The sequence below is a fragment of the Labeo rohita genome, unplaced genomic scaffold, assembly GCF_022985175.1.
Source record: "Labeo rohita strain BAU-BD-2019 unplaced genomic scaffold, IGBB_LRoh.1.0 scaffold_45, whole genome shotgun sequence".
NCBI lineage: Eukaryota > Metazoa > Chordata > Actinopteri > Cypriniformes > Cyprinidae > Labeo > Labeo rohita.
The window spans coordinates 33,779-46,156 of NW_026129368.1; the positions used below are offsets into that span (position 1 = coordinate 33,779).

The 12,378-nt window shown below is 35.0% G+C and overlaps 1 protein-coding gene across 1 annotated transcript; it reads left to right on the forward strand.

Annotated features, from left to right (window-relative positions):
* Positions 1–7,385: 7,385 nt before the first annotated feature.
* Positions 7,386–12,378, forward strand: LOC127160748 (gastrula zinc finger protein XlCGF8.2DB). The gene is made up of 3 exons (XM_051103402.1): positions 7,386–7,500; positions 8,174–8,325; positions 10,426–12,378. The coding sequence occupies exons 2-3, from the start codon at positions 8,220–8,222 to the stop codon at positions 11,370–11,372; spliced, it is 1,053 nt and encodes a 350-aa protein (XP_050959359.1). The 5' UTR covers positions 7,386–7,500; positions 8,174–8,219; the 3' UTR covers positions 11,373–12,378.

The following is a 12,378-nucleotide window of genomic DNA, read 5'->3' on the forward strand; positions in this document are numbered from 1 at the left end:
TGATTAGTTCATCTTTTGAGTCGGGTTTGAGTCGTTCGTTCATCACGTGACAGCCCCATAAGGTGAACGAACAACTCTAAAACAGTTGAACTAATTCCAGTACAGAACCTAATAGGATGTTAGTGGAACGAAGCCGCCGCTGCGAGTGTGTTGTAAGAGGCGAATATACTCATGCAAATTCGGGTATACAGTGAAGACTCACCTCCCTTACTCTTTGCGAATGCATCGCGATGAGCACATAAAGTTCCCTCGAGATCTGGACGTGCAGCTCTTTACCACACACACACAGCCCGCAAGCTTGTGAAAGCGGGTATGAGAGCGTGCCTGTCTCTTGCAAAGAATGTGATCTCATTCAACTCCCTCGAGAGCTGAAGACGAAGAAGAGACTGGCTGCGTCCGAAACCGCCTACTTCTGTACTATATAGTAGGGGAAAAGCAGTAGGCGAGCGAATAAGTATGTCCGAATCCTTAGTATTCATAAAAGAGTAGGCGAGAATTAGTAGGCGAGTGCACTAATTCTCGCGAGATTCAGACGTACGTCTACTTAAAGTGTGTCCGAATATGCCTACTAACCGACTATATAGTAGGCAAAAAGAGTACGTGAAGAAAGAAGTACGTTCGAAAGCTAACAGAGTAGGCGAGAAATCCCCGGATGTCCTACTGCTTCAACCCAGATTTTGGAGTGTTCATCGATGGATACTTTTCAATCCCAGGAGTCCACGGGAGAGCAATACGTCATCATCAAACGTGATTGAGAACCGCGACGAAGGTGTTTACAAATGTATTACAAACCAAAACTAGGGATGTGCCAAACGAGGCTTTTGAAGCAGTGAGGCTTTTACAACAAGCTTTTGATACAGTTCTCTACTACGCCATCTGCTGGTCAATAAAAATTCTTACCCAAAATGTGTCATTTAGATGTTTTGTTCATTGGGGTGTTATTGTAAGGTTAATTTGTGAATTTTATAAGCATATGTGTCATTAGCAAGGTGGCGTGTGTGTGCAGCGATAGGGTTTCCAAAATGTATTGTATTTTGCACAATACAATGACAAAGGCTTAATACGCCAATAGATTAAACTAACGTAATTTTTCATTGCACCATTTTTGTGTGTTCTTTACAATAGAACACAAACATGCACATTGTTAAAAAATGCACAAATACAAATGCAATTATTTAATTTTAATAATAACAACAACAACAACAACAATAATAATAATATATATATATATATATATATATATATATAGCAAAAATGTTTGTGGTTGAGGAAGGACTTTTGTCCTTTTATCAAGGATTTTATAATTTTCATTCAGAGAATAGACATTCAGCCACACGTCATTGTTTTTTAATAGTACTTTAAGTAACAACGATACACTGCGTAAAAAGAAAAAAAAAAACATACAAATGCATGATGACCGATAAAGTTATAACACTGCACTAAATGACTAATGGGTATGGGACAGCGCAATCGATATGCTTTGTATTTGAGCCTAGCGTGACGTGTCAGTGAGGTAACGAAGCTTCGTTTTCAAAGATCACGTGACAGCCTCATTTCGAGCAATGCTTCGGAACACTGTTTCGGAACACTAGTGTGTTGAAAACTCGAAACGTGTGTCGACACTAGGTGTCGAGCTTCCCATCCCTAACCAAAACACGGTTCCTTGTGTTAAAATCGTATTTGTTTACCTACTGTATAGTAAGGTGTAAAAACGTTAAACAGCATAGTAAATTTGTGATTTTGCTGTGAAAAGACAATTTATATGTATATCGAACAGTAGAGCTCCAGTAAGCACACGTACGTCTACAAAGTTGATTTACTCAAATCATATACATTTTAAAGATGATTACTAAATGTCTATTAAAATGTTCTAAAAGAATTGCAGATGAGCACATCACAACATAAAACATACATCTGAGTGAGTGATGTACAGTACCTTATGTGTGCTTATTATGTACAATTCACTGTTGCCAAAACTGTTTTAGTTGAATGGAAGTGATAAACATACATACATGAACTAAACATGAGTTATGTAGTTCATTTGTCCATAGTACTGTTGATATATTGAGGAGCAATTGTGTTGGATAAAAAGTCAGTTAACACATCAGCAACTACCTAAACATGTAAATGTAGTAGAAATCACAGGTAACTGAATCCTGTCTGAATGTTACAGGGACAGATGAGACACACATCTGCTTACCCAGACAAGAGTGACTGATAAAGGAATGATGCCATCAACGGCTTTGAGTGAGTATACATCACATTAATTAACTAAACATTTTTAAAATCAGCTGTAGTTTATTTGAATTGTTGTAATTTCAAACAGAGCTATTACATCACTTTTCTGATACTTGATTTCTGTGCCTTTGCTGCAGATTTTTTGTGGTGGGGCAGGACCTACAATGAATGGTGACATTTGTGGGAGGAAAAAAAGAAAACCTGATATAAAATATAAAGTAAGATAATTCTGTTACTTCTAATACAGAGATCAAATGATATTGTGCTGTGACAGTTTTGTATTATATTTGTGCATCTTTGTATGATCTGAAATGTCTGCAGACTGGTGTTTGGACTGAGAAAGGAGAAATCCACAGCATCTCATGGATGAGACCCTCCATCACTCCACCTGCCCTTGTTTCCTCATCTGGACCAGATGTTGCTGTGGCCTCTTCATCATCACTGAGCTCAGAGTCAGCGAGAGCATCTTGAAAAAGATTAAAAGAAACTGAGGATGTGATTTTGGTCAAGTTTGTTCTGCTGGTTTCATCGGTCAATAGAGCCTGAGTTTCAGAAGCTTCAAAGGCATCATCAAATAATGTCATGAAGCTTCTGAAACTCAGGCTCCATTGACTGATGTTGCACGAACAGAAACAAGCAGGACAGACTTAACCAAAATCACCTTGTGTTTTCAGAATAAAACAAAAAACAAAAATAGATGGAAAGTGTGGAGGTGAGTAAATAATGACTGAATTTATATTTTTTGATGAACTAACCTTTCAAAGCCCCAAATAAAAATAATATGAAATGTATGTAAGCATTTATATAATAGTAGTACTTTGAAGAAATAAACTGTAAGAAATGAGCAGCTTTATTGTGCGTTTTTGCCCAAGACATGAAAAAGAATGTACAAAAAATATTACATTTATGCATTTGGCAGATGCTTTCATGCAAAGTGACTTACAGTGCTCTTATTACAGGGACCCCAGCAAAGACAGGTGAAGGTGGTAACGGTGGTCAGCTGCAGAACTGGCACAGCTGTGTTGAGACGCAGTAGGATGTGGGTTCACTGAATGTAAATACATGATTGTCAGAACAATATGTTTGAATAAAGCTTTGTTCCATGTGTCATTATTATTGTCATGGTTACTTTTAATTATTATTTTACTCATTTATTCATGTTTTCTGTTGTTGCCAGTAAATAACATAGAATTGTTTCATTAACTAATAAATGTATTCATGACTTGACTGAAAATTGATATGTATTTGCCTTGGCTGAATTTATCTATTGTGTAGTCATGATGTGGCAGATGAGAAAAATTACATTATGCTTGTTTTACTCCAAAATATGATTAATTATTGGTCAGCATTTATCATTATTATTGTTCATAAGTGTTTGGGTGGGCTAGCAATGCAATCAGAGGTAATCTGAAATTTTTAAGTTGTAACACTTACATTTTTTAGTGTAAAATCAACAGTCTTCTCCAATGATGAGATCTTCCAGCAGCTGCCTGACGTCTCCTTTTATGCAGATGTTGCAAGCATTGCAAACATGAACGAAAATGTATTTGGTAGGGTTGTTGTGTTACTGTCTAAGAGGTGTCTGTGCACCTGTCACTCTTATTTTATTTTTTATTATTATTACTGCAGACCATATTATTGCATACAAACTCAGGGAAAGATGGTAGTATGTCTAACAATGAACAATCAATGACAAAAAAGGGGTTTCGTACATCATAGTATGAGATTATGTACATAGAAAAAATTACAAAATCATTATATTCATATCATCATAATGCATTAAAAATTGTATTGTTTTTGTTATTTATAAGCCTCTGTGATGAAAGGAGAGAGAAATTCAACAAGAAAAAGGAAAACAGGAGATTTATGCCAGTTTTACGTGTGAATGAAGAATTTTGCACATAAAATAAATAAATATTTTACAAACACATTCCAGAAATAACGTTTTGGGTTTTCGTAATAAAAATAATTATCGTTAAGGATTAACCTGTGGGTCATATTAGTGTTATATATTTCAAAATATAAAAACTTCCAAAATCAACTTGCAAAAATAAACCCAAAATGTATTGGTTATACAACAACAATAAAAGGGCAGCTGTTTCTTTAGCAAGACCATAAAATTAGCAAATTTTATAAACGTCAAAATATTTACAAATAGATGAATTAAACCAGGCGCTCATATCTTTTAAGCTGTTGCGCTTGTTTTAACGTCATAGGTCAGATGATAACGTCAACATGGCGGATTGCATTCATACTCAACGAGATTTGGATGTTGAGTACCTACTCTTTTAGCGCTGGTTAAGTAGGTACTTATTGAAATTAAGTACCTACTCATTGAGTATGCCATTTCGGACGCAGCCGATGTTGTGTTCAGCTGGCACCCTTTCATACTATGCGGTCGCACTGGTATGACGCACCAACGGCGACAAGTCGTGCCAAAAGTGACATCATAGGCTGTCGCTGGTCAGTACGGTTGTAGTTTTTATATGTAAGCTTCAGACACGGGTCACACAGATGACGTTCCCCATAGCGACCTCTAGAGGACGCAGTTCGAGTTCCTCAAAAGGGAACTGACTTTAAGAAAAAAGAGCAGCGGACGAAAATACCATTTTTCAGAAAAACTACATTTTGAAAGAATATTTTAGACAGACATATTTTTGCTGTGGTCAGTAACTCACAACTGTGGTCTATCAATACCAGGTGGTATTTTGTGCAAATGTACAACTTAAGTATAACTTCACTTTGAACATATGTTGCACATTGTTACTTTTGACCCCGTCAGTTGGAATGAAAGTAAGTGCATCCGGCGTAAAACGTGCCAAATCGGCTGTGCGGAGCAAGGTGAAGGAGAGAGATTTGGGATGAAAGTAGCAGAACAATACAAGTTTTTATGAAATATACCCAACTATGACCTCATTAATATTTAACTGCAAACATATTTTGTCCTTAATCTTTGCCTTTGTATCTTTATTAAATTAAATTTTCATTTTAAATATCAGTTACATCAAATGTTTCATAAGTAACCCCAACAGTACTAACTTGAATTGTGTAAAATATTATATATTGGCAATGTCAATCCATTTACTAAAACTTTTTCTGAAATATGTGGGCAAAATTAAATACATTTATTAAATTAGCATACTATAAATTCAAAACATATTGTAACAGTGTAGTCATGTTTCCATCCAGTTGTTTTTATGTGCAAATTCAAAATGTACTAAAAACATTTGGATGGAAACACTGCAAAATCATAGCTGGAGGTGGAAAAGCTAAGGTATGGCTAAAACCTAAATGTGACTAAGGTAAATGGAGACAGACTGAGTGAATAATTGGTGACATACCTTCCTTACAGATCTACCCAGAAACGCCCTCTCATAAATGTCACGCTAAATCTCTGTCTGTGTTTCTGATCCCTCCGTCTTGACATATTTTGTTGGTATATGACATAAATACGTTTTATTAAATGCTGCAACACACAGAAAGTCACCACATTAGCAGCAAGGCAAAAGAAGCACTTGTTACTGCAGTGGGACAAAAGTAATATGTTACTCCTGACATTAAAAGCCTGTTAACTTCATACTGAAAAACTCAGTGTTACAGCACTAAATAACCTGTGGTGGATTAGGTGGATTATTACTGTGATACATAAAATGAGAAACACCACCTCATTACCACTTCAGTCATTTACTTACCATACTCAAACACTGCTTTCCGCACCTAACAGCAGAAAGCGATGACAAAATCATGTCACATTTGGCAGCTCCACCAAGGGTTGAGTGTAGCCAAGTATGGTGCCCCAAACTCTGAATTTCTCATTTGTGTGTCAGATTACCATCTCCCATTTAATTTACATACAGGTTAATTAATATTTCTGTTTAACTGGGTGATTTATTTTGTAAGAAATGAGAAAGATTGTGAGCTTTATGAGTACACATCATCAGCCCAAACGGACCAGGAAAATATCACCACTATGCCACGTAAGAGAAAGACAATTGTAAAAAAAAAAAAAAAAAAAGATGAAATATAATTTATTTTACAATTGATTATTTGGAATGTAAGAGCATAAATGTTATGTTATGTATTATTTTACTTCAAAAATGTAGGCTTGCCGATGTAACAATTGGAGGGCCATCTATGTCAGAAGATGATGTCTATGTTATGTCTATTATCAGGCAAGGTTTTTCTAAGTCTTTTGCAAAAATAACATTTTACAGGTTTTCAGGCATTTCCAAAGCCTCCTGAACTCCTAAAAAAACCCAAACCTGATTATTTGATTTAGTAAATACAAAAATTTAATTATTCTTAATACTAAATCCAGATATACAGTGTAGTATTTACTGTTTACTGAACTATTTTCTTCATACTTCATATTTAGTTTTTTATTTATTTATTTTTTTTTTTTCCTTTTTTAAGACCATTTTTCCCAACAAGCCAAGTGAGAACATTGGAGCTGGTTCCAACCTATATTTCCTGATAGGTGAGATTGCAAATAATTTTACTTGTGAGAAGAAGAAAATCTTTCCTCATTTGGGATTGGACCCAAATTCCTGTCACTGGTAAAGGAGTAAGTATGAAAAATAATCTGTTCTTCTGTTTGAACCAATGAAATAAAGAAAATCTTGGAAACAAAATCTAACATAATTTTTAACACAGGAGTGTAATTCACACAATACACTGCAGGAGGCAATTCAATTCTTTAAATGTGTATTACAGGTATGAATATTTACTACCAGAAAAAATGTGTACTTTGCCAGATTTTTATTGCTATGACGGATAATTAACAATTTATCAAATATTAAATGTTCAAAAAATAATTTAATGCAAGGTTTTCCTTGTGTAATGGGCTTTCATTTTCTGTCTCTGCTGTTTATTGTTAGTAAACTGTTGTCTGTGATTTAAAAAAAATCAAACGCTTTCTCTGATTTCTTTGTCATGTTGACATTAGGCTGAGTATGTCAGAGCTCAAAATGAAAAGATGTTTCTTTGTAGTCCCTACAAGTAATGTGAAAGACTGATGTTGAGAAATATTTATGTCTGAAGCCACACTAGTCACTGCAAACGACTGGAAAGACCCCAAGCAACACTTACTTACTTTGGAGAAAAGATAAGAGAACGTTAAAATCACTAAAAGAACCTCCGAAATGAGTTTTGTTGTATATATGCGTTTTCTGTATGTAAATTTCTATGCACATTACAGGGCTTTTATTATGATGAGATCGCGTGACGTCACAAGTATGCGCCGCGCGATTCTGCTGAAGAAAGGTTTGTGTTTTGAAACATTTAAAGCGTTCAATTTGATATAACCATTCAAGTTATTTTTTGCCTTTTACACGCGATGTAAAATGAATAAATTATTATTCGAATGTCAAGTTGCTATGTTTCATTTAACACTTATTAACGGTTTTCTATTTATTACCTTTTGCCCGGCTGGACATGATTAATAATGTGCGTCTCATTTCCTCCTTACATCGTGATTTAGTTCATAACAAACACGAATTCAGTCACTGATGAGAGAAACTGAGCTTTTGAAACTCCGTGTCAACTGAACCAAATGCTTTGCAAAATGATTCACTGTTTTGAAGCGAATCACTGCACGGTTAAAACACTGTAAAGGAATCGACAACAACAAACTGTGAATGTTTTCATTACAGTGCAGCTATCAAATATACATAATATAAACATTAAAACCTACAAATCAATAAATACAAAAATCTAAAGGTCTACATATGAAATGTCTTTATAGTTTGTATTCATCAGGTCATTTGAACTGCATTCAACTAAGTTAATGTCAGTTCAGTGTTTGACTAATCACTTCATTTAAGGCCATTTACTAATCTGACTGACTCTCTTACCACTTAACTAGGGAGCTGATCGAGTTGCACACAGAGAGTTTAGATTTATTTTTATTTCTGGTAACTATTCTCTTCTTTAACAGATTGTCCAAACACACACAAAAACTCCTGGTGAAGCAACTAAGATCCATGTGTCACACTGTTATAAAGATGGCGTTTTTTAAAGAGGAGGCTGAAGACATCAAGATTGAAGAAGTATTCAGTCTGAAACAAGAAGATACTGGGGAACAAACAGGTTGGATTTCATTTTCATTTTTGATCGCATAATGTTGCCTTCAATTGCAGCTGAGAGAATCCTGCTTTCCTGTTGGGAGTATTATGACATTTCATGTATTACTGCATCACAACAAAACTGTAAAATGTCTGGTTAACTTTACATGTATTGTCTAGAAGTGAGCTTTTCTCTTCCTTTTTTATTCCCAGAAACACTTGCTTTGTCAAACCAGTGTCTTGTAAACACAACTTTGTTTCCCATTAGACAGATTGAAACATTAGACACTTGTGTGCCCTTTACTCCTGGCAGTGTTTTACTTCCAACTTGTAAAGTTTTTTTTTTTTTTTTTTTTTTTTAAGTGATTTCTATATTTACCCATTGAAAAGACTACAATTGAAAATTTTCAATTTACCCAATTGAAAAGACAAGCAATCCCAGCTTTGCATATAAATGTAGTGTAATATAAGCCAACTTTGTCTTCATTGTATTAAAATGCAAGTTTGTGAGAGAACTTTTTAACGATTACAAAGGAAGTTTGCAAATATGAAATGAAATTTATACAGCAGTTTTATACAGTTTTGATTTTATACAAAAGTTAATATTAAGTGACTTGTATTGAACATTGTCCTCTATTTCCTCAACAAAAATAGTTCCAAACAAAGCCACAGCTCATCTGTACTCCTTCACAAAGCGCTGTTTCATTTATGAAAGAATCTGTGCTTTTGAACAAATCTGTTTAATTAATTATTAAGACACAAAGTCTTTTGCCACCTACTCCGATTCAGTTTCATTTTATAAATTGAGTCATTTACACTATTTACATTTCTATTTTCAAAACTTTAGATTTAAAACATGAATCCTGTAACATTGTTATTATGAGATGCATTAATGCCACCTCTGAGTCATGTCAAAAATTCTATAAATATTCCTTAATGCCACATTTGAGCTTTTCTGTGCCATGCAAAGATGAACTGTTGAAACTGGTTTCATTTGGTAACTGGTAACTTATTCAGTCTGATTGTATGTTATTTTAATTGAATTTATTGTTTAATTAATTATGTTTTGTATACATTAATAATGTGAAATATTTGAAGGAGAAGTCCTCTTCCATAACAACAATTTACAGATAATGTACTCACCCCCTTGTCATCCATGATGTTCATGTCTTTCTTTCTTCAGTCGTAAAGAAATTATGTTTTTTGAGGAAAACATTTCTGCATTTTTTTTTCATATAATGGACTGGTATGGTGTCTTGATTTTGAACTTCCAAAATGTAGTTTAAATGTGGTTTCAAACGTTCCCAAATGTGGCTGTAAATGATCCCAGCTGAGAAAGAAGGGTCTTATCTAGTGAAACGATCAGTTATTTTCATTAAAAATAATATGATTTATATACTTTTTAATGCCAAACGCTCATCTTGTCTTACTCTGCCTGGACTGTTTTTTTTTTTTTTGTTTTCTGGTTCATGACAGTTAAGGTATGTCAAAAAACTCCCATCTCATGTTCTCCCTCAACTTTGAAATCGTCCTGTATCACTGTTTTACCTTTTTTGTTAAGGGTGTTTGATCTTATGTAGGATGATTTAAAAATTATTTTTGAAGTTGAGGGAGAAAATACGATTGTTTCAACATACCCTAACTGTCTTGTGCCGGAATACACAGAGTTCAGGGAGAGAAAGGCAAGACTTTTGAGATTAAAAAGTATTTAAATTGTATTTTTTTTAAATGAAATTAACCGATCGCTTCACTAGATAAGACCCTTCTTCCTTGCCTGGCGCAATGATATTACACAGTGCCTGAAAGTGACCGGCACTAAGTTTGTGTAGATGCAGAGCTGCAGCAGGCAGAGTTGAATATCATTGCGCATGCTGCACCCATAGTACAGCAGCAGTGTTCCTTGATTATTACGACGAAATGAGAGTATAGTTACATAGACAATATAGTTACGCAACTTTTCATTTTTCGTCTGTCTTTGTACACAACAGACGTTTTAAATAGGAAAAATATTGAAACTCTTTGGTACATGTCAATGGTTTTCGTGTTCTAATTTTTAAAATGTTTTGATGTGTTGCTTTGTACCATGAAACTGGTGTTAACTTGTATTTGACTCTTTTTATCTTAGACCCAATAGCGCTGAAAGAGGAGAGTGAAGAACTGCATGAAATGGAGAATAAATATTACTATGAGGAACATGACGATTTCATAACTGGAGATACTACTACCTGCTCACAGACTAAAAAGCCTTCCTCGCGAAAAAGAGCTCAGAAGAAAGGAACTACAAAGGGTTTCACTTGCCAAGAGTGTGGCAAGACATTTGACCAAACTGGAAACCTTAAAGTTCACATGAAAATTCACACTGGAGAAAAGCCTTACACCTGCCAACAGTGTGGAAAAAAATTTTCTAAAAGAGAAGGTCTTACAGTCCACATGAGAACTCACACTGGGGAGAGGCCTTACACTTGCTCTCAGTGTGGACAGGGTTTTAAACACAAAGGAAACCTAAATACTCATATGCGATGTCATTCTGGAGAAAGTCCTTTTACCTGCCAGCATTGTGGAAAGAGCTTCTCACGAAAAGATGTGTTTAAGAGTCATATAAGAATTCACACGGGAGAGAAACCGTTTGTATGTGGTCAGTGTGGAAAAAGTTTCAGATGTAAAGTAACCCTTAGTAAGCACATGAATATTCACTCAAGAGAGAACTGTTTTAGATGTCAGCAGTGTGGAAAGTGTTTCACAGACAAGAAATTGCTTAAGGATCATGTAAAATCTCACCTCGGAGAAAAGCCTTGCATGTGCCCCCACTGTGGAAAAACTTGCACACACAAAGCAGTCCTTGAGGTTCACTTACGAGTTCACACTGGAGAGAAACCTTTCACCTGCGCTCAGTGTGGGAAGAGTTTCACAGTTGAAGGAAATCTGAGGACTCACATGAGGCTTCATACTGGAGAGAAGCCATTCAAATGTCTTCAGTGTGAGAAGAGATTCACATACAAAAGAGACCTGAAACTTCATTTGCAATCTTATTCTGGAAAGAAATGTTCTGGCCATCACCTTAGCCAGCTATGAGGACACCAGTGTCTGGTCCTTTGTAAATTTTTCATGTTCCAAAATAAAATTTCTCTAAATGACAAATTTGCTGTTTAAAACTTCTCATATGAGTGTTTCCATGTATAATTCAGTTTAGTTTGTTAGAATATTTAGCATCTGTGGTATGACAATGATCGCTGTGAGTCACTGGCGGAGTGAAAGAGAGTTGAGAAAGTGATAAGTGAGAGTGCACAGTCTCCATCATGTTGTCAGATCCAGCTATTCTAAGCTTCTATGGACTTATCTTTTGTACTTAATTTTACACTTTATAAAGCTGCAGTTTAAGGCTAGCGATATCTTTATCGTATCAGTAATACGTATTGTTGCATGAATAATAATCATCTGAGCATCCACCCCTAGCCTGTATTAAAGTATAAACACATTTTTATGCAATAAATGTGGTATAATTTAAAAATGTTCATCTCTCTAAAACAGAGAAACTACCATGTTGCCAGATTCAGCTATTATAAACTCTTGGACTTGTCTTTTCTACCTAGTTTGACACACATTTTAATAAAGCTGAATGCTGCAGTTTAGGACTAGTCATATCTTTGTCATATCTTGTTTATGAAAGATTTGAACTGATTTTACTTTAGTTTTTTTGGTTTTTCGCAACCTCTTTTGCAACTTTTCTTTCTTTTGAAGTGTTAAGTGTATATAATGAGTTGTGTTTGTAGGGGTTATTATAGCACAATTCTTAACCCCACCCCAGACCTCACTCATTTTCAAACCCTGTTACAGCCATGGTTCTGGCAAGAGGTTTACAAAAGAATGAATGAATGGATGAATTAATATATTAATTAATGAATAACCTTTGCATACACTCTAGGAGAAGGCAATTGTGTTTAGTGTAATCAAAATAAAATGTTGCCATCACTAGGGTTGCCAACTTCAGAAAAGTAAAATAAAGGAATGTTCTGTAGTATTTGTACTGTACCACAGTGTTTGTCATTTCCTTGTCTGCAGTGAAGTATGTGTATAACAA

Coding starts and splice junctions, on each gene's coding strand:
- LOC127160748 (XM_051103402.1), top strand. CDS start 8,220: ATGTGTCACACTGTTATAAAGATGGCGTTTTTTAAAGAGGAGGCTGAA. Junction 8,326..10,425: donor AGATACTGGGGAACAAACAG/GTTGGATTTCAT, acceptor TTTTTATCTTAG/ACCCAATAGCGCTGAAAGAG.